Genomic DNA, 26,568 nt, shown 5'->3' on the forward strand with positions numbered 1-26,568 from the left:
TTTACTCTCACTTTTTTTTAAAAAGGTAGTGATATTTTAGGGCATATGCTAATTCTCTTTCTTCCCCAGAATTGGATAAAAAGATTGATGCCACTCTGCAGGCTTTATACGCCAGACAAACAGCTGTTTCTGTTTGCTGTATATATCACGTGTTAAAGCACTTTATACCATTGTTGCTGGTAGTTGGATTTTCTGATCTTTGGGCAAATTCAGGCTAGCTGTTTCAATCAGCTCTGCTTACTTATTGTTGGGGGTTTCAAATGTGTTTACAAATGCAGATAATTTTAAAAAACTAATACAAATCAGATGGTTGTCGGTGGTTTTGAGATGCAGATCATCTCTTTGAAGGACTGATGAGCTCATGCCATCCATTTACAGTTCACAGAAATCTCTACTCCTTACTTAATCAAACGTGACCACCACATGATGATCATCAAATGGATCTTCATCCAATCTCTGCTCACGGTTGAGGTCACATTTGTTGTCCTATGGCCAATAAAATTTAAACCAGGGGTCTCGAACTCCAAGCCTCAAGGGCCGCTGTCCTGCAGATTTTAGATGTGTCCTTGATCCAACACAGCTGATTTAAGTGGCTAAATTACCTCCTCACCATGTCTTGAAGTTCTCCAGAGGCCTGGTAATGAACTAATCACTTGGTTCAGGTGTGTTGAATCAGGGTGAGATCTAAAACCTGCAGGACACCGGTCCTCGAGGCCTAAAGTTCGAGACCCCTGATCTAAACTGAGATGGATCATGAGCCGGATGACCTACTACAGGTGTGCCCAACTCCAGTCCTCGAGAGCTACTGTCCTGCAGCTTTTAGATTCATCCTTGTTCCAACACACGTGAATCAGATGAATGGCTTGTTATCAGGCCTTTGCCAAACTTGATGGCATGCTGAAGAGGTAATCCAACCATTTGATTCAGTTGCGTTGGTGTAGGGATACATGTAAAAGCTGCAGGACAGTAGCTCTCAAGGACTGGACACCCCTGACCTACTATATCCTTTGACGTTCTGATTTTTCTGTTAATCCTAAATTAGGCTAAAGCTAACTAAGCTCTTGGTCTGTTTTAAAGGAAGGATAAGAAACTGGTACTGAATTTATCTCCTAACTCTTACAAATAAAGTTCTTTAAACTTATCTTTTACTGTAGTAAACACAGCTAATGCATCAAAGTCACAGTCTCTAACTTCCTGTATTACATCTGGGCCTTTAGATGTTGACAGTTTTGTGTTTGCAGCAAACACTCACACTGCTGAGCCGCTAATAATTGTTCTCCTATGAATTAGCTGTAAGCAAAATGAATGAATGAACCCCATGCAATACAAATGATTTCAGTCCCCACAGTAAACACAACAATCACTTTGTACAATTTATCTAATTACGAAGAGCACACAGATGTAGAAAAATAATTAATACTAACAGGCACGCATGAATATTTATAGCTCGATAAATCGCCACATTCTCCGGAAATCAAAGTGTGAGCGCTTTGAGAAATCCAGCCTTCGTATCGTGCGGGTGTGTTAACATTCATGGGAAGGCTGCAGTGCAGAGATGCTCAGGTTTTTAGCTGTAGGCTGTTTGGCCCCGTGAATTGTGGTTTTTGTTGTCTGAGAGTGAAAAGGTTCAAGTTGTGTTCTCTCTAAGCCGGCCTTTGTTGTACCATGGCACAAATGACAGGCAGGAAAGGCCAGGAGCCGCTTGCCACACTTTACCGAGTGTGACCGAATCAGAAGGCAGTTCCTCCAACGCCAAGCTAATATCATATCAACGAGCAGCATTTGTTTCTTTTGGATGCTGCCTGTGATCTATGCTGCATGGCTCAAAGGCAGGGCAGCAGAATAAAGTCAATAATAACCCTTAAAATTTAAGACTACGACCTGGGACATGCTGTTTGAGGTTTATGTGCAACTCCCGACTCGCCTTTGTTTCCAGATGAATTCAAATATTGATAGAAAAGGTGAGAAGTTGGATTAAATCTTTAACAGTGATTCTTCAAAAGATTTTTGTAAACATGAATCATTCTGCTGTTTGTTTCAGGGTCTCCGGGGCCAGATCACAGTCGAGTATCCTCCCCGCTGTTCGACAGTGGTGTACATTTAAATGGAAACGGAAACAACACAGTAAGAAACAACTTTTTGATGTTGCACATGAAAACTTGATTGGTTTGGGTTTGATCTCTTTCCTGCTTAGTGCCAGGGTCTTACCAGCCTCTCTTTATTTCTTACAGGTAACCGATTCTTTCAAGTAAAGCTACAGGTTTAAAACACTAAAGAAAATGAATTATCTGAGAGTAGTGCGGTGATTAACACCTTCTACGTGTGCTTGAAAGATGAGAGTGCTTTTGGATCTGTGCTTCTTTTGAGGTATCCCTTCAACTTTGGCTTACTTTAAACATGGGACGGTTACTGGTGTCAGACAGGCTGCCACACATGCTAGCTGAGAGCAGGAAACTGAGGCTCCATTTCACATGGGCTCAGCAAAATTGGGCAATAGAAGACTGGAAAAATGCTGCCTGGTCTGATGAGTCTCAATTTTTGCTGCGACATTCAGATGGTAGGGTCAGATTTTGGAGTAAGCAACATGAAAGGATGGATCCATCCTGCATTATCAGGCTGGTATTGGTGTAATGGTGTGGGGGGATATTTCTTGTGGCACTTTGGGCTCATTAGTACTATCTGGATATCATTTAAACGCCACAGCCCACTGAAGTAATGTTGTTGACCATGCTGCTAACTATCCTCACAGTGTACCCGTCTTCTGATGGGTGATCCCAGCTGGATAACGCACCATGTCATAAAGTTCACATCACCTGAAACTAGTTTCTTAAATATCACAGTGAGTTATCAAATGCACTCAAATGGCCTCCATAGTCACCAGATCTCCAATAGAGCGCCTTTGGGGTGTTGCAGAACAGCGCCATGAAGAATTAAAGCTTTTCTGAAGTTAAAAAGGAGTCCGACCTGATATTACCAGTGTAACTAATAAAGTGGCCAGTGAGTGTAGCTTGTAATTTTCTATACTGCTGAGACATTAGGGCCATTAGCATTAGTAGCAGTGGAGACTATTAGCACTGCTAATATTGACATCTCCTCCCTGCTTCCTTCTGTTTGTGTACATTAGGGAAATCTGCATCGTTAGACTATCAGACTCTTTTCATCTCATCGAGACGTTGCCGGGATCACACCCAGCGATGGACAACAGATAAATGTGTGCCAGAGCCATCTTGTTATTCCAATTAGTACAATGAACATTTTGCGCATGTAACATTTTCATTCGACGGAGAAATGGTTTCTCAATATGCGACAGTCCTGGAACCTTGAAACTCAGTTTTAAATGATAGAAATTACACCTGAGCTTGTTTTCTGAAAAAGGTTAATCCCACATGCAATAACAAAACCCCAGTACGCCCACACGCTGTGGCTGATTTAGACCAGTTACAAAGGTCTGGCCGTGGGATGCTGGGATTTATGTGAGATCACCCAAGTGCATGCACATACCAACAATGAGAAAGGTGTAGGTTGTTAGCAGCAGTAACAGTGAGCAGCTATAGGTTATCTCAGCTTTGCAAGTGTTCGATACGCAATCATTTCTTAAACTTTATTCATAAAGCGCAGGAATAACAGGAGTTTTATTGAATAAGAAGCCTCATAAAAGACTTCTGACCTTGTTTGCAGTTAGAGGAGCCTTATCTGCATTGATGTCTCTTTGGAGGCGTACAATGAAAATGCTTTTTAAGTCTTAGAATTCAAACCTCCACTACTCCTTTTTTTCTTTTTTTTGTGGTCTTTTGCTGGTCAAGAAGGTAAAAAGATATCAACTAAATCATATTATGATGAATTGTTGGTGACTAATTACTTTAAAAATATTTTTTGCAATAGAGGTTTTCAGAAATGTTGTTAAAGTATCCAAGTAGGGGCAAATAAGACATGTAAATCTCAATATTTGTGCATTTTCCTGCCATCCTGTGAATATTGTGATGCAAATCCAGGTTCTAAATTCTTGTTTCATTTTGTTAGAGTTACAGGTTTTGACAGTGAAGCTTTTGGATACGACTTCTTTATTATTCCATGAATCGGAAGATTCAGTCAACAGACAGAGAAGTCAATTTCTGACATGTTTCTGGAAATAAAATATTCCATCAGTCACTGAATGATATATGAACGAGTCCTCGGTGTAGAGCTTTAGATTACATAGAGGAATCCAAGTGGAAAGTTTGTAAGTGCTACTGAAGTGGAGATTTGTGGCTCAGAATATTAGAGGAAAGGGCATTTTGAAGAAAACAGCTGTTTGAAGAGGTGTTTGGGAAGAGTGTGCACAATATTGATATTTAAATTTAATTTATCTTAGATTTTTAAAGTAAATGTGATGGTTTGCAAAACGTCTAACAAAGTGCAGACAAATCACACCAGAACGATTGTATTCGTTTGCGTTATTATTAATTCCTTGCTCTCTTCCACAGTGTCCCTTTTCCTTCCCCTCACCCCAAACTAGTTATATTAGATGGTGGCTCCGCCCTGAGCCTGGTTGTGCTGGAAGTTTCCTGTTAAAAGGGAGTTTTTCCTCCCCACATTCGCCAAGTACTCGCTCATAGGGGCTCATCTGATTTTTGGGGTTTTCTTTGCATTATTGGACGGTCTTTATTTGACAGTATAAAGTGCCTTGAAGTGACTGTTGTCGTGATTTGGAGTTATATAAATAAAATAGAATTAAAGTCTGAAAGAAAATGCATTAGTATTGAAGTACAGTAGCTGGAAATTGCAAGTTGCCAGTGGATGGAGAGATGATTTTTTTCCTTTTGTCTCACTGTTGGAGTACTCAACCTGTTACTTGATCTATTAACTGCTTATGTCGAGCCTAGAATGGACAGCTAGTAGGGGAAGAATGGCACTGATATTAGAAAACAGACACAGGAGGAGATTTCCTAAAACCATGAAGCTTCCTTCAATGAGGGCCCGACCGATATACTGCTGGGCTGATGATATCAACCGATATAAGCAATTTGCCAGTAAAGCTGACACTTATAATGACTAATAAATGAAAATGAAATGAAAATTAATCAAACATATCCATTTAATCTGAGCAGAGTTGGACAGAGCAAACATGAGTAAATAACTACCCTTTATAACTGTTAGGGGTCATTATTAGTCTGATGAACAACTCTACTGGAGTTGTTCTTTAGAAAGAAAAAAATATATACTGGTTGCTTTATTGGAGTATCAGATTTTTAAATCCCAGTTTAACCTGTGGTTGAAACTTAAAGTTATAAAATAACTGCTTTTTAGGAAGCTTTGATTTAACATCAGCAACAGGAGCAAACTCTGCTTCATTCAGCGACTATGAAGACACACTATTTATCATTCTAGCTAGCTCAGCAGGGCTGACCACTAGCATGGCAGCTGTAGCGTTATCAGCAGCAGCTTGAGCCTCCCCCTCTCTTTTTGGACTGTTGCTCATTCAAATCTCTTTTGACTTTGACGTGTTATTAAATGTGAAGTAATCCATAACATCCTCTGCACACATATGCTAGGATGGTGTTTTTTATTTTTTCCAGACTGCAGGTCCCAGACCTGAGAGTTGGCCCCTGGCAGAGGGAGGAGAATTAATTACCTCAGCTAGAGTCTCGGTGTTGCTTCCAACATTCATTCATGTCAAAACAAAGATTTACTGGCTTCACTGATGAAGATTGTTTTTGCCTAAGAGTAATACCTGCAAAATCACCAAAACCTATTTGTTTTCATATTTTTAGTGGAAAATTTTGAGCCTCTGCCTGTTTGAGTTCATGAAGCAGATGAATCAATCTGCTATCACAGGGTAGGAAGGGTCAAAAAGAAAACAGACCTAAGTCATTCATTTAGTTCTGTCATCCCACAAAGCCGTTATTCGCTCATTGAGCTTTCTTGATCTTCAGTGGTAATGGCTGTGATTACAGTGTACTGCTGGGATGCCGGGTTGGGAGACGTTTCAGTGTAGAAGCAGCTGATTTCACAGAGGGGATACTTCAGTCTTACCAGAGGACAGCATGATGCAGTTTGCTCATTACCTTCACTGACAACACTAGCTAACAAAAACATGTGTGTATCAGTGCATCAAAGAGAAAGTGTTTTAGAGTTCTCCTGGATAAACAAATCTATTTACGTAAAGATAATATTTTGGTTTTAAGTTAAATCCTCAGATAATTCCATATTAATACAGTCATTTATAATGGAAAGGGTAGTTTTAAAACAGCATGTCTGGCTTGTCATTTCATATGCATTATTCAGAGTAATCATGAAGGACAGCAGGTGGTCATTTTAACCTTTCGTAGATTTAAAGTGTTTCCATTTAAATCTCTAGCAGGTGCTGGAGAAGCACACGTCTCTGGACGGTTTGTGGACAATCTTACTATTTGCACAGTAAACCGTGACATATACCTACCCATGCAAAAATAATTCTGGTACAAATCTGTAACACTACAGATCAGCTGGCTCTGTATAAAGGGTCTTTACATGAAAATCTTTAGTTGTAAACCAGGTGTCTGGCAACATGAGCAGTTTCTCGAGAACAGAAATAACATTTTTAAAAGCTGCAAAAATACAAAATGGCAAAAGCAGGCCTCTGGAGTGTTTTTGGTCACGTCAACAGAGATTGTTCTTGCCTCACAGAGGACTGTTATGTGAGTGGTTGTTTTTGTTCTTTGAGTAGGCCTAATTGTGTGTTGTGTTTCAGATTTTTTTAGTGCAGTACAAGGCATGATTTCACTTTCATGTTCGCAGAATAATGATAGGAAGCCTCAAGATAGAGATTTAAGGAAAAGTAGGGCAGCACATAACTTAATGGCATGCAATGTCATTTGATTTTCTTTTTGGGGGAAAAATTAAGTAACTCAGTAGCATCATATGAAATGGTTTGTAAAGGAAATGTTCTTTAAGGATGAGGTCGGCCTCAGATGAACTACACTACAAAGCAAATGCACACTCTGTCATGTGGTTTACATGACATTTTAGCCTCTCTCAGTTCTGGTTAGACTTTAGCAACACATTTAGTATCGACTTTACAAAACAGACCATTGACTAAAGCTGCTAAAGGTCCAGGTATTTCTGTTTACAGGTGGTGGACAACAAAACTGAGCTGAAAGTGCATACTAGACTTATTTCGTCAAAACCCCATATAGATTTCATCGCTTTTTTCGGGGTGCCTCGGTCTCACCCTATTCCTAGCAATCTCTTTTGTCACACCACCCCATCTGCATGTCCTCCTTTGTTACATCCAGGAACTCAGTCATCTTCCTCTTTACCTCCTGACTCACAGCTCCATATTCAGCATCGTTTGTCCATTATATCCACTATCCTTCTGCTGCATGTGTCCAAACCCTCAACCTTGCCTAACTATGTCTTCAACCTGAGCAGACTCCCTTATATACTAATTTCTAATCTTGTCCTCCAAAATAAATAAGAGAAAAAAGCAATGGAGGGGGCCTACAGAAGTTATAGAAAAGATGCATCAATTTCAGTGCAACACTATTGTGGAAAAAAGTGTTCGTAGCATGGCCACAAAAAACAGTCTAACCCACCACTGTGACATTAATTTTACATTCCACATCATGTTTCTGTCCAATGTCATGGCCAAGCTAAGAATGTGTATTTTATTTTCCTTTATTATGACAACCTTGATGCTTGATGACATCCATCAACGAAAAAGCAGTCTTAGACATTTTGATATTAAGAAAAAGGTATGAGCACCGTCACCATATGTTGTTTCAAAAGGGCAAATTTTCCAACAAAATTGATATTTTGTCACATAAACATTCCAAAGCACTAACAGGAAATGTTTTTGAGTTCCCCAGTTGTGAGAGAGGACTTTTATCTAGACTCACCATTTTTCATTAACACTCAACAATCACACAGGGAGAAATGGTGGAGACAGTTAGAGACTGCAATTTCTTCACTGACAGCACACCCAATAAACCCGAATCCTGTGCAGCCACCAGGGGCACGGTGGGGTGAGGAGCATGCTGCTCCTATTTTCTTGTCAGAAAAGACATTGCCTTTTTTTGAGTTCATATTGCTCTTTACTTTTACATTAAATGGCTGCATTCTGCTGAATTCACTGTCAAAACTCAGTCTGGAAATGTGGGAAAAGTTAAAATCGTGAAGGCAAGTTGAGGGAAAGTTGGTACACAAACAAATTCCTTACAGAGGAACTGCAATAATACGTGGCAATGATGAACACCAGCTCGTTCTCCTTGTGGAATGATGTCACGTACGAGTCCATTATTTGTTTTAACAACAAAAAATTACCTTTTAATTTTTTTAAAAACTACACAATTTGGCTTCAGCTGAAACTGATTTACAAGACTCTTTTTTTCAGTGCCTTGCTTCCAGCATTGTGCAGCAGTGCTGAGTCACTGATGCACATAATAATGCCCTAAGCTATATTTTCTAGGATTGCTCTGTTTTGTGGTTGGTGGTTCAGCCAATTCTCCATCAGTCCATCAGACTGAGTAAAATCAGCTCTTAGATTATTTTGAGACTGACTAATTTTACTTGCTTTATGGAATCCTACTCATCATATCTCTCTCTCTCTCTCTCTCTAACCCTAACCAGTTTCGTCAGTTGGAAGGATAACTTGAATGAGGTGATGTAGGATTATCAAATTGAGACTTTGTGCATCTACTCAGAGACTGAGGGGTAGCACTGGTGGCCGCCAGTATTTTATTAAATGATCTTGAGCAATAGTTTTCCAGGATTTCTGAAGAACTGTCTTTGGTCATTGACTGCTTTTACACACATTTATAGTCCAGTCCTTGTACCTTACAATTTCCAGAGAAATGTGGTTTGTTAAGCAACTTACCACTGAACTATTAATCAATCAAGCTGAAAAAGAGCCAACCAACTCAGGGGACGAATGAGTAGTTTGTCTATGAGTGATGGAGAACTTGGCAAAGAACCACCTTTAAATTTTATCTTCAGGCGCTGTGTTATTACCGACCTGTCAGTAAAACACACAGTTTGTTACCACTTCTTTAATTCAATCTATGAAAAATGCTAAAGATAATGGTCTGAAAGGCATAAATTATTATTTCTGCACCAACAAGGTGAATCCCAAAAAGCTATTGGCCAAAAACTTGGCATATCTAAGGATCGCGTGTGTCCTTGAGAACCTGAAGAAATTTGTCCAGTAGATCTGCAGCAGTAGGAATATTTTGTGCTCCTTAAAAATGTATTCTGCCATTCATTGTAGTTTTTAAGTCTCAAAAACGCACAAAAACCCATATATCAAATATGATACACTCGGCTTTAAAAGGTTAAGAAGCCTGAAAGAATACAGAGGAAAGGCTGAGGTATTGCAGTTTACACAAGAACTGAAGTGAAAATCAGTGGCAAAAAGGATTTTTTAGGGACTGATGAATCTGAGTTTTAAATTTTTGGTTCAAATAGTCAGAGAGTTACAACAGATGGTGTCTACAAACATCTGTAAAACACAGTGGACGCTCTGTCATCATTTTTAGCTACATGTCAGCCAGTGATTTTGGGGCTCTTGTCAAAATTGATGGACTTATGAACACAGAAAAATACAGTCTGAAATAATGCCATTCATCCTCATTAGAACTGCACAATTAGTGTTCTAAATTGCCCATAAGTGTTAGCGTCTATGTGTTAGCGCTGCAACGGGCTGGTGAGCTCTCCAGGGTGTACCCCGCCTCTCATCCTATGGCAGCTGGGATATGTTGCAGAATAAGCCTAGAGAGCTACCAAAAAAAAAAAAAATCATTACCAGTAAACAAACCTACTGTAAATACATCTTTGGAAAATGTTGGAAAAAGCCACACATGCTCAGGGAGAACATGCAAACTCCACACAGAAATCACTGCAGCACCCTTCTCCTTCCTCTTTTCTTAATTCATTGTTTTAGTAGAAATATGGTTTAGACATTCAAGACTCCTTCAGGATAATTTGCTGATTTGCACCCTACATTGCTCTACATAAAATATTTTTCCGTACTATAATGCTCATAATAGATTTTAAGCTGAAAGGAGAGAGCTGTGCCTATACATTTTAGTAATGTCCTCTTGAATTTACTGAGCTTTGTCCTCACTAGCCTTTCCAATAATTATTCTCAGTTCATGACACTTCTCAAATATCAGTATCCGTGATGGAATGGCTGACTGTGGCTTTAGGTTCTGTTTTCCAGCTCCACAGAAGAGGCAGGTGCTTTGTCAGTGTAATCCATTCTGACAGCCTGATAGTTTTCCATTTCCTACCACCTCATCTACTCTCTGCAGAGCTCCACTTGAGAGTTAAGTAACATGTTGTTCGGGGTTGACATAATTGGAGCAAAGGATGATAATTTCTTTAGAAATGTTGCTATTACTGGTGGCGAGCTGACAGGGGTCTGCATGCGACATGTTGTAGTTCAGCAATGACGTGTCTCAATGTGCAAAGGTGGGCATTTTTTCCTCTGCCGTTCACTCTCGACTGCAGTCCACCTAGCCGCTATTTAAATGCTCCATCTTCAGCCATTTCAAAGTCAGAGGAAGGCAGGCAGGCGATTTGGTTTCTCGCATTGTGAACACAAGCCTTCCTCTACTGTGCATGCAATGATAAAGCGGGACTACATCAGATTATTTTTTGGAGTTTTGGGATTTTGTGCTGACAGATAATCTTTGGCTTCAGGAAGGATTCACTGTTTGATGTTCACTCTGCTTCACTCAGTTGATCCTCAAGCTTGTAACTCATTAGATAATGAAGAACAGATGGATTACACATTAAGTATAGTGTGATTTGCATTTAAATGTGGCATACTTCCAACTGTCAAAGCTTTTGTCAACATATTTTGCTGCAGGATTATTTAGAATAAATGACTGTTGGTGCAGCAGATCAGTCAGAAGCTCCATTAGAACTTGAAATTCTGAAACAATTTGAGGCATTTTAATTATGTTACAGTCTGGTGTTTTTTGCTGCAAAAGCACGATTCTTATTTGGATACCAATAGTAATGATAGACCAAAATTAAAAACAGTTGGGAACATTTGTTTCAGCAATTTTGTCATAAACGTTTGCATAAGATTAATATTCCTAAATTGTTACAAAATCTAGACTATACTTCAGACAACCCCAGAAGAACTGTTGAAAAGATGGCTTGAAACTGCACTGATCAGTATGGCCAATGAGTTCTTCGATGATCTAACGTCACACTGCACTGTGAATGGTGACATTGTTACCAAAAATTGAGACAAAGAACACAAAGAATTGTGTACGTTAATACTGATGTGCCACAGGGATCTCTACTTGAACCACTTTTGTTCTGGGAAATGCAGATCTACATGCCAACAGCACACAAACAGTCTTCTCTTCTATTCCTCCTGACTCCTCCCATCTTATTGGAGAGTTGCTTGTCAGAATTTCGGCACCGAGTTTGTAACACTGCTCGCATTTAAAAATAAAGATCGTATGTTTTATTTGACATAGTCACTATATATCCAATTCTGACAATGGTTCTATATTCATGACAGGAATTGGTGTCCTGTTGCTAGATTCCTTACAAGCTTTTGTATGAACGAACTCCCACAAACATTGTTAGTTTCTTCCTCCAGTTAAGGGTTGTTTGGCTTTTTCATCTGTATTGATTTTTAACTGTTAATGGAAAATAGATTTCCCTAAAACTCACCAGGCTTTATTAAGATTTGCAAATATGAAAGTTGGTGATCTTAAATTACCCCTAAGTATGAATGTGCGTGCCCTGTGTTAGGCCTCTGACAGACTGGCCTAGGGTGTGGGTTTAGGGTGTACCCTGCCACTCGGCTATACTTAATACATAGACTTGATATCAGCCTCTTGGCTGGGATAGGCTCCAGCCGTTCTGAGAGAAAATGCCTTGTCAGAGGTCTGACGAGATGGGCAAGACTGCTTCAAGCTGAAAGGACATCACTTGTTACAACGCGGGTATGCAGAAGAGCTTCTCTAAAGGACCAGAACCTTTAACCTTGAAGCTCGTGGGCTACAGAAGATCACACCAGGTGCCACTGCTGTTAGCTAAGAACAAGAAACGGAGGCTCAAATCCACACAGACTCACCATAATTCAACAGCAGACTGGAAGAATGTTGTTTGGTCTGACGACCCTTGATTTCTGTTACAAAATACAGATGGTGGGGTCAGAATTCTGAGTAAACTATATACACAATATGAAAGCATGGATCCATCCTGGCTTGTATGAACAGCTCAGGCTGCTGCTGCTGGTGATGGTGAAACTGCACCACCCAATAACATAGCTGAGGAGTGCATTTCGTTATAGGTATAATGCTTCAAAGGTATGCAGTATACAGCAATCAGCCATCATCATTTTTCCTTAAACTTTTGTCAGAAAGAAAACTTAAGCACAACTATTTTGAATACACATTTCATGCTTGTTTCTCTTCTGAACAGATTCTAATACAGAGCGAGCTGCACTGACCATTATGGTAATGCTAAATTGCTCTGGAGTCCATTATAAAGTAATTTGAAGACTCGCTTAATGCCACGTTAAATGCCACCATCAACACGTATCCATAACACACATTTCCATTTCATATTAACACATTTTATTATTGTTATACACCAGGCATTTTTTAAACAGCAATTTTAGTTTTATTTGCCTAATTTTGCCTATAAATATCGAAATGCACTTCTGTATTTGCCAGAGGCTTGTATCCAGCACTCTCCACTTATTAAAAAAAATCCATTAAAGAGAGCTGAGAGAGACACTGTCAACATGACTGAAACCTATCAATTTAAACGGCAAGTGTATTTTCCCTAAAATTACTCCCTAACACCTCAACATTTTTATAAGAACTAATTTCATTCTGTCATTAATCAATGTCAACAGGACATTTTTCTTTGACATGTGACCATTTTCTACAGATCTACTTGTGTTTTTGAGTATGTGTGAGTGAGGTGACGTTTTTGTAACTTCTCTTTCTCTTGTAAACGATGCTGCACATTTCCATTAACACAGCTGTAATCAGTATTTATCTGGGGACACTGGGAAGACGAACCGTTTCCCAGGTGACTGCTAATAAGATGATAATAGAAACATACTTAATCTACTCCAGCTTCTTTTTAGACACCAAAGAATAGATAAATCAGGTAACAGCAAAACTTCGTATGTAGCCTGATTGGTAGAGTGTGTGTTTGTCCTGTTTGCTCTGTTCCTAAACGAAACGAAGCTTTAACTCTTCAGATTTTATACCTGGTTTGTTTAGTTTTATCAGACTGTGCCATGTTCCTTTGTAGTCTGGAGTCATGCTCTGCTGCAGACCAATACAACTGGACAAAGATCCTTTTCCAGGAACAGTTTTTGGTTTAGTTACAAACCATTTTTTTTAAACCCAACTACAAGGCACTCTTTGTTAGTTTCCTGTAACGCTGTGGTCTCTCTGAATCAAGGTCTGAGTGCACAAAGTTTGTTGCTTTCCTTGTAACTGAAGAGCAACTTTTTTTTTAACTTGTCATTTCCTCTCCAGGCACCGAAGAGACCAAACATTATGAGTATTTATACTCTCATCTGTGTGGCCTGTTAGAAAGTCCAGAATCCAGTCAGCAAGAACTTAACCAAGACTGATTACATCATGTGGTTTAATCGTGCTAAATGCCAAAGAAAATTCGATAAAGAAGAGTTTGGCATGACACCCCGCTCCTTCCAAGTGTTTAAGCAGCAAGTTAAAGTTAAAAATAGTTTGCTGTCTTCCACTCATCTGTTGGGCCTATACAAACACTGTGGAGGGTCCTGTTCTCTTTAACACCTGCTTAGTGTTCCACAAAATCATTGACCACAAACATAATTGCTATACTCATAACAAAACAATTTCAAAGTGAATATTTTGAAATAAATGAAAGTTTTTTCTAACTGATTTATTCAGTTTCAGAACTGAAGGGAAGGATTTATGATGCATGCTGAAGTCAGAACGTGGTTTCATTACAGAAGTGAGAGTGCAATATTTACTCCATTTGCAAATTATGGACATTTTTAGGTTCTGCTGAGTGATTTTTTAGTTTCAGCACAGTTATTCTAAACTTACTCACTGTGCATGTAGTTTACATGTAGAGTCAATACATAAGTTATTGATTATTTTCATCATGTTAACTGCAACAGGAGGTGATTTCCCCGATTACAGAGGAAATTTCTGTTAATATCTGGGGCACCAGATATACTTGCACCACTTACATTGAATAATTGGGTTTGATTTGGAACGAAAAACTGTTGCTATTTGTATGTTTTTTTTAAGAAAACAGTTGGAGTCTATAACTTCAGTATATCGACACCGCTCAGGCATGCTTGGAGTAAGCAGACAGTGAGAACTTCAGACTAAAATAGCTGATTAGCCCTGGTTGAGAAGGGAATTCTTTTGCATGTAAATGGTGCTTGTGTTGCATCCATGAGTAATCAAAAGAATTTGGCCAACAGAAGCAGGAAGCTCACACATCGTTCATGTATTCCACGCAGGCTCCATCACCCCCTTCGCCCTCAGCTAATGAACCAAAGTATGAGAAGCGCTGGCTGGATGCCGTCTCCCTGCCCTTGTTGATGGCCAGAGTCTCCAGATACAAAGCTGGCAAAGATAAATTAAGGTAAGGGTAATCCAGCATGATATAATTCACCTCCAAGGCGCACAGTTCACTGAGCGCAGTTGTTGGCTTAGCAAGCACTTTTCATTTAAGCGGGACGATGTTAATGCCAATATCTATGCACAGGCATAAACGGCTTAAAAGGTCACCGCAGCTACGAGGCTGTGGCTCAGAAGGTGCGAATGAGAGAACACTGGTCGAACTTGTAAATGCTTTTGATTATTATACCCGTCCTTTTTTGTATTGATTTTCTTGTGCAATGTAATTTCACAACAGTTTTTTTTCCACAGGCTTTTTCAATCAGGATTTTCAGTCATTTCGAAACTGTAGTACAAAATAAACCTACGAGGCCTGTTGTTTGATATTGTTTCACATTTGACAGTCATAACCTATAGATCCCAAATGGCAGGCTTGTATAAACTGCTGAAATGCATTGATTTTTTTGCCCTGTGTGTACCAACCATTTCTTTCAGTTCTCTTTGTGTTTCTGTGTGTTTTCTGTCATTTGAAGCACTGATTTATTTGGGTTTCTGTTTTTGGAGCCATCTCCTCTCATATATGTAGAATATTTCTGCACTGGGGGAAAATTATCATTAGCATCTTCACAGTAATTAGGAATTTGTATCGTGTTGAATTTTCAGGTATCTACCATAAATCCATTGTAAATATGAGAGACTTTTTTGGGAGTGTCCCCTGTTTGTGTAAAGTGATGGGTGCAATTTGCATTTGCATTTTCTGCCGCTTATCGCAGTCCCAGTCACGGGGACAGCAATCTAAGCAGAGATGCCAAACCTCCACCTCTCCAAGCCAACCTACTCCAGCTCTTCTTGTGGGACACCGAGATATTATTATGCCATCCGAGTGACACAATCTCTGCGGTGTGCCCTGTGTCCGCCCCGGGGCCTCCCCTCAGCAGGACATGTCTGAAGCACCTTACATAGAGGCATCCGGAAAGCATTCTGGTCAGATGCCCGAACCATCTTAACTGGATACTTTCAGCGTGCAGAAGTATCCCCTCGTCTGAGCCCCTCCTCTGGCATAGAGCTCGACACTCTGTGTCTAAAGAAAAGCCCAGACAGTCTTCGGACCAAGATCCTTTTTTCCTCCGCTTGTATCCATGATATAATTTTTTTCGGTCACTACCCACAGCGTGTGGCTGTAGATGATGGAACATGGATGCACCAGTAAATCAACAGCTTTGGTTTAATGCCGAATTCTCTTCTCAACATTCAGGCCGGTACAACATCTGCATCGCTGCACCAATCCATCTGTCAGTCTCCCCCTCCCTCAGTCCCTCACTCATGAACAAGATACTTGAACTCGTCCACTTGGGGCAGAAACTTGGTCCCAGCCCAGGATGCCTTTACCACCTTTTACTGCCTGAAAATCATGACCATAGATTTGGAGGTGCTAATTTGCATTTCACTCAAATGCAAACCTCCCCATTGCAAACTGGAGGTCATCATCCATATAAGGTAATTAACTAGCTTTAGCCACAGCAAAGTCTGAATGATATTTACATGCATCATATGCAGATATCCATATTATTTGCAGCCTGTAAGCTACAAATAATGTGAAACTGTGCATACAAAATTCTATTTCGAATCAATATAGCATCTATATCAATTTATCAAGCAATATATCAATTAGTATATTAGTGTAACATAGTGTCAAGTCACAAATAAAATATTCACAGCCCTTTTTGTGTTAGGTAAAAACAGCAGATTCTATAAGCTTGAACAAGACAGTTGTCTATTTAAAGAATAACTGTCTATTAAAGTGATTATTAGAGATATTGATAAGAAATGAGCACAGAGTAGCTGCTGTAGATAATGCAGATACCTAAAGTTAGTCCGGTACCACGAGTTTAGGTGCTTGAGCTTGTGCTCTAAACAACTATTAGTTACATTTTTCATAAACAGGAAGCTTAATAAAACCTCTAATTTCTTCCATTTAAATGGCTTTTCTTTCAAATTGGAAATTATTTACCTTAGTCCATTTTCCTTATCACTTCCTCCACTTGTGCTGAGCACTAGTCCCCACAGGGTGTGTCAAACTGCAGAATTCAGAAATTGCAGGTACTTAACGATAAATAAATGATGGGACTCTGCTCTGCTCAGTTAATTAAAAATGTTTATTAAACTTGTTTATTGGACTCCACATTGGTTATTATGCCATTTCAAGCCGTAGGCAGCAGCGAGTGATAAGAAAATTGTATAAAAGTGCTACACTGTGGTTTTTCCCTCCCTCATGTTCTCCCATGTTAAAGGAAGTGGTCAGTACATAGTTTAACAAAACTTCAGCTCAGCTGATTCTCACATACTTTAAAAAGAAAAAATCCTGCACTGGAAAACAAAAGCATGCTAAAGTAGTAACGGAAGCACTCGATATGGACAACCGTATATTGAAAAGTAGCACACACAGTTGGAAAGCTGGAATTAAGTGTTTATCATCTTTCCTAAATTACTTATTGAACATTGATCTAAATAGTCACTAAAGTCCTGTCAAGTTACTAATCCAGTGGTTTCCAACGTCTTTTTTTTTTTACTCATCCTAAGAGATGAACTCAAGGTCGTCTCCATTAGCACCAAAAAGGTTCATATTTAAAATGTGTAAACCTTAATTTATTACAGAAGTGAAATAATTTAGATGACTAACTACTGTGAGTCTAAACTGCAGTTCATAATTAGCTCTAACCAAATAGATTTCATCCATGACCTATGTAGTAACGCTTATCTAATCCATCCATCCATTCGCTTCCGCTTATCCTTTTCAGGGTTGCGGGGGGCGCTGGAGCCTATCCCAGCTGTCATAGGGCGAGAGGCAGGGTACACCCTGGACAGGTCGCCAGTCTGTCGCAGGGCTAACACACAGGGACAGACAACCATTCGCGCTCACATTCACTCCCGCAATCACACCTATGGGCAATTTGGATTAACCAATTAACCTATCCCCACTAACTGCATTATCTAATCCTTATCTAATCCATCCTTTTATATTGTAAGTCAGTATGAAGCTCTAGAAAAGGTGCCGCTCCTCCTCGTGTTAGAGCCACACCAGCTATCATGCCGAGTACCCACAAACCTGTGGGGGCATTGTTAGGATCTGGAGTTGCTGCTGTTGGTCAAGTCCGAGTTCAGCAACACTAAAAAAATTAGGTCACCTGACTCCTGACTGAAGATCAGATTTTTCCATCGATGCAGTTTTTTGCTTGCTGATGGGATGGATTCATGGCAGATTTCATCATCAGGCTCCAACTGTGACATTCAGGGAGCACAAGTTTTTTTTTTTTTACACATGCCCACCACAGTCCAAACCGTAACCCCAGTGGCAATCTTTAGGATGTGCTGCTGAAGACTTTACTCAGTGGTTCAACTCTCCAATCATTATCAATACTTAAAAACTACTCGGCAAAAAAAATGCAACTTGGAAACTCAAACTGAAATAAATCTGACATTGGAGAGGCGAGTCAAGGAGGCCATTTATGTAAAAAGGAACAAGCCTCTCTAAGAGTACATCTTTCAGTGCAGTGATTGCAGCCATTTCCCAATTGTCTGTACTCATGGACATTGATTAATGGTCATGGCAGTTTGCATATCAACGATGATGAAAGTGATCTCAATGCTCATTGTTATGCAGCGGTGCTGGTTTGGATTGTTATGCATGTGTAGTGTTTATAAGGCTGGGGAAACCTGCAGTCAGCTGAGACTGTATAAGTCACTTAGATGAGTGAGGAAATGTTTCCCCCCACTGAAAACGCTGCATCCAGATGAGCAGAATCAACTTTCTGGGAGTGCATAAGCTTATTATAAACAACGCTACGGTGAATACTCGCCTTTATCAAAGCTAAAGCCGGTCCACCAAAATAGTCTTGTGTATGACTTTTTTTTTTTTGGCCGGGCACTGTATATTGAGATCAATGCATTACAGTATTAAAGGAGACAGACGTTTAAAAAAAAAAAAAAAAAAAATCAATTCATCCATCTGCCCTGGTGGGAAGTCTCTGGGCTCCCTGTGAATGACCAAGCTCTTTTTCCTAAGCTGAGTTTAAACACTCCAGAGAAAGTTCATTTGTGGTGTACACCAGAAATGGAGAATTATTTTGTCAAAGACATAACAAATATAATGAATTAATTTAAAGGAATGAGGACGCTCTCATATTTACACTGTAAATGTTGCATCTAAGATTTGGCGAATCAGTTTGATGCTGTGGCTTCAAAGTCTGTAAAAATCTTAAGGATGAAAGAAAATTTGACATTTCAAAGTAAAAAATATTTGTGTAACTCTAAGATATCCTTATTAAATATATTCTTTATTGAAGTATCACTTGATCAGTCCAAAGTACAGAATCTGCGGCACAGTTCGCAGCAGGAGGCGATGCGTTTGGAGTTGCTCTTTACTCCTAAATTTTATATTTGGATGAAGCAACAGTCCTGCAATACTAAATCTGTCAAATGCTTAGTCCAATCAGCACTCCAATGATTGGTAAGTGGGACCAAAGAAATGTATTGAGGAGATCTGGAGCTTGGTCACATTGAATGTAGTAACCTGATGCTGAATCTGAAATACCAGAGTCCAGTCAATAGCCCTGCAGGCAGAGAGCATGTCAATATCAGAGTTTACACTGAAAAATGTGGATAACATGGGTCTGTTAGAATGCACAAATATAGATCGGATCAGTGTGGATGCGAGGTCCACAGCCATGCTTATAATATCCACCTCACATCTGACCTTATTATTCATTTACACACATTTACAACAATAAACATGCATATTGTTGTTTTTTATGTTAATCATTTGTTCCTATCAGTTATTATCATGGCCATGGAATAAAACACATTCAACAGCAGAGAGCTGACGGGGGTTTGATTTGAGTTAGTTTAGCTTTGTGCTTAGTTGCGTTTGCATTTTGGTTACACTGTTTGTTTTATTGGGGTTAGTATGAGAGGTCTCTCAGGTCATTTTGACTGGATAGTTTGTGCCTCGTTGCCAAACTCCAGTCGATGATAAATAATAAAAGACTGACTACCAGTCTGGATCAGGATGTTAAAGTCAGCCAGTTCTCACTGGCCAGGTGTATATATGGTGACCCATTATATAATTTTTTTTTAATGATTATTTATTGTTTTTGGTCCATCTAAGAAAACAGTGCCATCAGCTACGGATTGACTATTAAACATTCCTCGTATTCTTATATTAAACGTTAACTGGCCAGGCTGCTATTGTGGCCGTCTTCATTCAGCTGACAAATGCACACTGTAGCCCAGGATTAACACTTGCATATGAAAATGCACTGATAGGTCATTCATGTCTTTGAATCAAAAATCTGATTCAGGGTGAATTTCTAACTTGGAAAGTCACTCTGATAACCAGTTTTTGAGTTTTACTAACGTCAGAAATCAGAATAAACTTTGTCCAAAAGAAAAACTGTCAAACAACAGTAAAAACCTTGCAATGAGATTAAGAATGCTTTGTCCAGATCTCAGCTCCCTCTTATTTCTGACTCCCTGAGCCCTCTACCACTCACAAATGTATTTTTTTTTATTTAGATGTGTGAGTTTCACTGTGCAGAATGAAGTGCAGGTCATCCAAACAAGGTTGGTCTGTGCTTAACTAAAAGTTGTGTAACTACGAGCATAATGTGTCGGAGCCAATCATTGCTCAAAGAACATCTTGTAACCAACAGCTACAGTACACTGTGTACAGAGAGAGGTGTTCTCTACTTGCTAACATGAGTTCTTGCAGAAGAGCAAGACTTCCAATCACAAAGCAGTTCTGTCCATTCGGTTTTTATTTTTGTTTTGGGTTTTTTTTGTTAGGCTTTTTTTTTTGCTAGGTGTATGAGGAGTCAATAAAAACAGCGAAAAAGCAGCCAAGCTGACAACATGAAGCGTGGTAATCACTGCTGTAAGCGAGAGAAATGTCAGGTGGATAGCATATTTAATATTATCCTTATTATATTTTTACTTTGTTACATGCATATATCCTGTAATGTAAGAGTAGGTCCTGAGATTATTTCTATAAAGCTTTTCTAATATCTCACAGGCTGCTCTGTATTTTCATTCCCACTTGGAGAATGAGGATTTTCCATTAGTGTTGATGGAAAGGTGTTGACTCATGGTCTCATTTAATGTTGATGTGGACTCTGCACACTGCGGTGTATTTGTATCTGAAAGTTTAAACAATGCTCTAGTGGTCCTTGTTAGTACATGCTGTATGCTTCCAGTTGGTATGCCAGATACTTTTTCAAAGTTTTACTCTCAAATGCTGAATTTAATTCTACTCTTAACAAAATGTTTTAAAACAAAGCTACACGGAAAGCTAAAAGCAAAGAAGAAGAGCAGGCCTTGTTTCTTTCTTTTTGCATACATTTTTTCAGTAATACCGAGGTGTCAGAGATGTCCCTCACCCTGACGTAATGGCGTATTATCAGCCTTTTGTTTAAGCTATCAAAATGGATACATTTGAAAGGGAGGAGACCTTGCAGATTAGCAGGGCTTTGTCAGCCACACTTGTGTTAACAGCTGAGCTTTTTTTAAAAAAAAATCTAAAAGCAAGCAATTATTTACTCAAAGTGTTATGCATCAAAGTTTCATCCTTGGCCAGTGTGATGCAAGTGCACTTAATAAGTTTGCAAACAGTTCTTGAGAAGGTACTCAGAAACACCACAGAAATAAAGGCAGTAACAAATATTACAGTGTTTTATGATATCATTTAGAAAATTTGCATGAATTGTCCCTTTTAATTCCTTACATGATATAAGAAGTGTTTATTTTCCAAAGAAAAGATGCCAAGCAGTGTACAAACCTGTGTAAGGGGCTCAGAAGCTAAATACAGGTGCAATTGAGTGACACAACACTGATGCAAAGATGTGTATTTTGTGTGTAGATAATTGTTTAAGATCTTGATGACACAGCACCATTTGACAAGGTAAAAGTACAGGTAATTACAGCTGCAGTTGTTTCCCTTACAATTACATATAAAAGAGTCAGTCAGATAGAAAGTTAATGCAAGATTATCTGGCACAGCCTCCTGGTGTTGTGCAGCAGACAACCATAAGAACAGCACGAGCTTGTGCAAACAGTGCACTCATGGGTGCTGGTGCTCACTGCTACTTGCTAATCAATGCAGAAACAGGCAATCGTGTGTCTGTACTGGGAAAGCAAGACCTCGTGGTGGAGGCGCAACTGCTCACTGTTTGTCATAAAATTTTTTGGCTAAGCTTCTTCTTTGTAGTTTCCAAAGGGGAATAAAGGCCACTCAGGTGAACTGAAGCTTAATGATCATTTCTGTGAGAGGGATTTCCAGCAACCACGCTGGGATGGCGTCTTTTTGCACATTGGAAATAAAAGATATCACTACTGAATACCTACCCAAAATTTCTCCAAGGTTCAGAAGTTCATAATAAAAAGGATGCACTAGACCACCGTCTTACCCATGCAACACTAATGCATGCGCCTGACACGGAGTACATAACCTTGTCTTTATCACATCACCAACATTAGTAGACTAAACATATTGCAAAGCTACTATTAAACAAATGGATGGGCGCCAGTTGTTCAGTGAAAGTAAATCCAGCAAAAAATACATGCACCAAGTTAAATTTTTCATATATTTTTAAGCACCGTAGCTCAAGCTCAAGTCCAAAGAGATGAATGTGTTCCCAGTATACTTTCTCTGTTATATGTTCACCGTTTTGTGCAATTGACACGTTTAATACAGGGGCACACCAGCGAAAAGTAAGGCTACTGTTAATTAGATAAAATTGCCATGGATTTCATGCATGCACGCTACTACCAAGAAAATGACTTTGTAGCAAAATGATCACTAAAAATATTGACTGGTAGTTGTGGGAATTAAACAGGGACAAAAACGGGGGTTTAATTTCGTGAAAATCCCAGCTTTAATTAAAGGAATATTATATTGCACTTTAATGATTCAAGCTGGGTGTTTGATCAGTGTCATGGATTCAAAGTTGCACTTACATCTATGCATTTCTTGGTAAGAAATCAAAAGCAAACAAGTTTCTCTCATTCATTATGCCGAGAACGAAATGCCCCAAAGCCTGCTCATTTCCCTGCTTCACTAATCAGTAGCCATGGCACATTTTCCCTCTCTCTGCCACTTGTACTATATTGAAACTAATGGCTTGATTCCCCCCAAAACAGTTTCTTCCTGTATATTCTTCGTGTGTTATCCTGCGTTGACTGGGTGATATGTCCATGCTCTGTCTCAGTGGATTTATTACTGCCTAGTCAGCAGGCAAGACACAATAATTTGTGCCGCTGGGAATGGCGCAGATGTATGAAAAAACGCACTCCCTAGATCCCATCTCTCAGCAAGGATTTTTTTGTTCTGCTCAGTGAAGGTGGAAGGGCTTTAGCAGCTCCTCCTGACAGCGCTGTTCTCCCTACATTGAGCCGCCAGCTGTCCGTTCCTTTGATTAATCTCTGCATTTTCAACTCCTCATTCATTGCCCTTTTTCTCTCGTATCTGCCCTTGTGCTGCATGGCCTCGGAAGTTTTACGTCATTTGAAAGAGATCTAATTGATATAACGTTTTATTTATTTATTTTTAAGGTGAGCTCATCAGCTGCTCATTTATCCATGCAGTATTCACTGAAATGCAACTAGATGCATTTGGCAATGCTTGCTCGAAAAACAAAGACATTCTGAATATCCATTAGTGATGCTTCACAGTTACACAAACCACAACATAAGGCAAATTTGGGTCAGGCACTGGGACAGAAAGAATTTGCACCCTTGTTAAATCAAAAAACGACATTCCAGTCCAGCCAAAATCACCCCTGGAGAGTCACTGGGTCAGTACACAGGCAGCGGAACATAAGATTTTAACAAGCCTATTGCAGATACAGTATAACAGTCATGCTCAGAGGATTTGTTAGGAATGCTGACTTTGTATAATCTAACCTCGAGTAGCTGCTCTGTCTGTGCGTGAGGATGGAGTGTTTGGTTTAGGAGCTGTCTAAGAAGATTTCCCTCTTCACACTGTGCGTTGGAAGCCTTTTATTGTTTCTGTGTTTATCAGCCTTCATCTCACGTACCTTAACAGCATCATACTGCTGCTGCTCAACACTTCTCAAAAATTCAGTTTTTTTTTCTTCTTTCTAATGTTGTAGATTCTAAAATTGCTTAACCATCTCATATAACCGTTTTTCCTTGGCAACCATCTCCAAAGCTAAAAGTATCAGCATCATGCGAATGCACTGAAATTAAGTGTCAAAGCTTTGCATTCTGCTGATGAGCGTGATTCCCCTCAGATGACCTCATCAGAACCCCATCAACAGAGAAACTTAATTGTATTTGTAAAAGAATGCCCTTGACTGCAAGCCACTCCAAAGTAACTAAAGAGGTTTTAAATACAGGCCTAAATAAAGGAAATGAAATGAAGGGATATGTGAAGCAAATTTATACTGTTAATATTCTCACTTTACTCTGTAAATGGTTTGTGATTGGTGGCTTTCTCAACCTTAACTGCAGTATGTTATATTTTCACATCTATTAGCTGGTTGGCGGTCACGCAGGGTGCTGTCTTCATCCTCTGCAGTATATTTGGGTTGGGTAGCTGGTAATGATCCTATATCTGTCCAGTAGACCAATTTCACAGCAGTCATTTTGACAGAAAATAGTAGGAAAACATAAAGCACATGTTAGTAATGACATTAGTGAAGGTTGTGTTCTGTTCGAACCTGAGCCCTAATTATTATTATTATTATTATTATTATTTTCACTGTCAACACTCTTATCTCATAAGGGCTGCTGTGAATAAAGCACGTAAATATGAATCTACAGCTAGCTAGCTTAACTTGGCTGATTTGGCAGAAGCAATGGGAAAATGGCACAAAGTTACCGCTCCTAGCTAAGAAATAGCTGGGAACAAAATTTCTAACAAAATGAGGAAAAAAGTATTTTAAAAAAGAAGTCAGTTTTAGCAAAGTTTACGATGAGAACTGGTGATGGTCCTGGTGTTTGAATTTTACCCCTGGACAGAGCCAGATTGGTACTTTGCGCCCATCTCCAGAAGGTTGTTTGTCCTCTGGGCAGCTTTCTCTTAGTGGACCTTTCACCTTTTCATATTGTAGCAGTTAGTAGCAGTTTCTTTAAACATGTCCATAAAAAAGATAGCTGCTGCTTGCGTCACTCATTGGTTTTGAAGCTTTGACCTGAACATTACAGTCATCAACATTTGGGTTGGGCGTTTTTACATAGGAGCCATCAGATGATAACGATGCTCTATTGCATTTAAAAATACAACTATTAAGGCTTACAGACTATAAATGCACAGTTTGACGACTCAAGCTTCACTTGTTCAGTATCAGCATTGATCCTCTCGTCTCTGTCTTTGCTCCACCAGGTTCAACTGTTTTGAAGTTTTTGCCTTGGATGGAGCCAGCACCAATATTCTTCAATTTTGCACTGCAGCAGAAAGCACAGACTGGCTCCAAGCAATATCCACAAATATCAATGACTTGACACAGGAGAATGTAAGTCCATTTCTAAACATTAGAGGCTTGGTTGGATCTTCCTCTGAGTGTGTAAAAATGAAGGTGAAAAGAGTTATTCGAATGCTCATGTTTCCATAAAGTTTAAAATGAATGATTTACACATGCACATTAATAGTTTCACAAAGGGAGGGAGGAAGGAATCACAAAACTTGACAAAATTAAGGTTGTGAATTATTTTCCACTTTTTGATCTGCTCAGTAATAAATGAATCCTTGAAATTGTTTTGCCCACAGTTGTCCCCCCCCCATCACACATTAACGTGGTTTTAATAGACCCTTCCTGACAAGCACTCATTGACTCACAGTGGCACCTCTCCCCCTCTACTGACAAGACAAAAAAAAAAAAAAAAAGAAAAAAGAAAAAAAAAGATGCTCTTCGATACCTAATTAATGACTGCTAAGTAGTCATTCGGCGCGTGCACTGCTCTCTCTCTCATTTCCTCCTATTTCACTTTGATTATCACGCTGATGATGCGAATAGTTTTTGGTGAGGATGAAGACGTACTGTAAGCCCGTGCTCATCGATGGCACAGCTGCCTTTTTTAAAAAGTGTGATTAATTCATGCCTGCATTCACCTAATTACGGACGTGCAGTGTGATTGCTAAATGGCCAATCAGGATGTAATTGTGTTGCCGCTTTGGGAGAGAGCGGAACTTTTGTTTTAATGACCTACAACCTTTAAATAGAGTCTTTAACACTCTTGGGGTCCGTCGCGGGTTTTGTCTCAGACATGGTGGAAGACTATATGATGCTCTTTGATGTTCTTTTAGAGGAAATAGAGAAATAAATATAAAGATTTGGGCAGCAGCTCGCTGGTATCTAATAATATGAAGATTTCAGGTGACGGTGAACTTTTCGAATGTAGCTCAGGTGGAACAAGCAAGTCGCGAGCCCCATGCTGATTGTGATATGCTGACACACCAGGTGTGCTTTCAGTGTGAAAATGCTTTGCTCTGGTTTGCAACATTTTTCCTGCTGAGTGATAACCTCTGTGGCACATTTGGAAAATGCTTCTCTTTTTCTGAACCTATATTTTCTCAAGGTGGTCTTTAATTGACATGCACTGTCATCCAATGACTTTAAAATGGGTCTGCTATTTTGTGGATTGGTGGGGAGCCAACATGTCACTCCAGAGACGCTTTTTTTCCCCCCATTTTCCTTTATTTCACTGATTTCATTCATTGTGACCATGAATTTATTAGATTCATTTGCAGGGAAGCATGTTTCCCAGGCAGTGCTGCTAACTTTAGATGTTTTTTATTACCTCATTAATACGTTATAATACATTTATATTTGCTACTTAATTTGTGTTTGTTTTGCTTTCCTGAGCAGTTTGTGTGGTGTGGTGGTGTTCACTGTCCCACTAGAGAAGGCCACTGCCTTCATGTAGTTCCATGGGGCTACATGGACTTTAACAGTGTTTACGATGGCCGTGTGTGTCACAATAGCATTTATATTAA

General features: G+C 39.4%; 1 protein-coding gene across 1 annotated transcript in view; it reads left to right on the forward strand.

Annotated features, from left to right (window-relative positions):
* sntg2 (syntrophin, gamma 2) overlaps positions 1 to 26,568 on the forward strand; it is a 100,793-nt gene that overhangs the window by 32,646 nt on the left and 41,579 nt on the right. Inside the window, exons 8-10 of the mRNA XM_063498286.1 lie at positions 2,042 to 2,124; positions 14,462 to 14,586; positions 24,958 to 25,087. Coding sequence (XP_063354356.1) covers positions 2,042 to 2,124; positions 14,462 to 14,586; positions 24,958 to 25,087 — 338 coding nt within the window. The remainder of the gene's footprint in view (positions 1 to 2,041; positions 2,125 to 14,461; positions 14,587 to 24,957; positions 25,088 to 26,568) is intronic.

The sequence above is a fragment of the Pelmatolapia mariae genome, linkage group LG16_19, assembly GCF_036321145.2.
Source record: "Pelmatolapia mariae isolate MD_Pm_ZW linkage group LG16_19, Pm_UMD_F_2, whole genome shotgun sequence".
Classification (NCBI taxonomy): domain Eukaryota; kingdom Metazoa; phylum Chordata; class Actinopteri; order Cichliformes; family Cichlidae; genus Pelmatolapia; species Pelmatolapia mariae.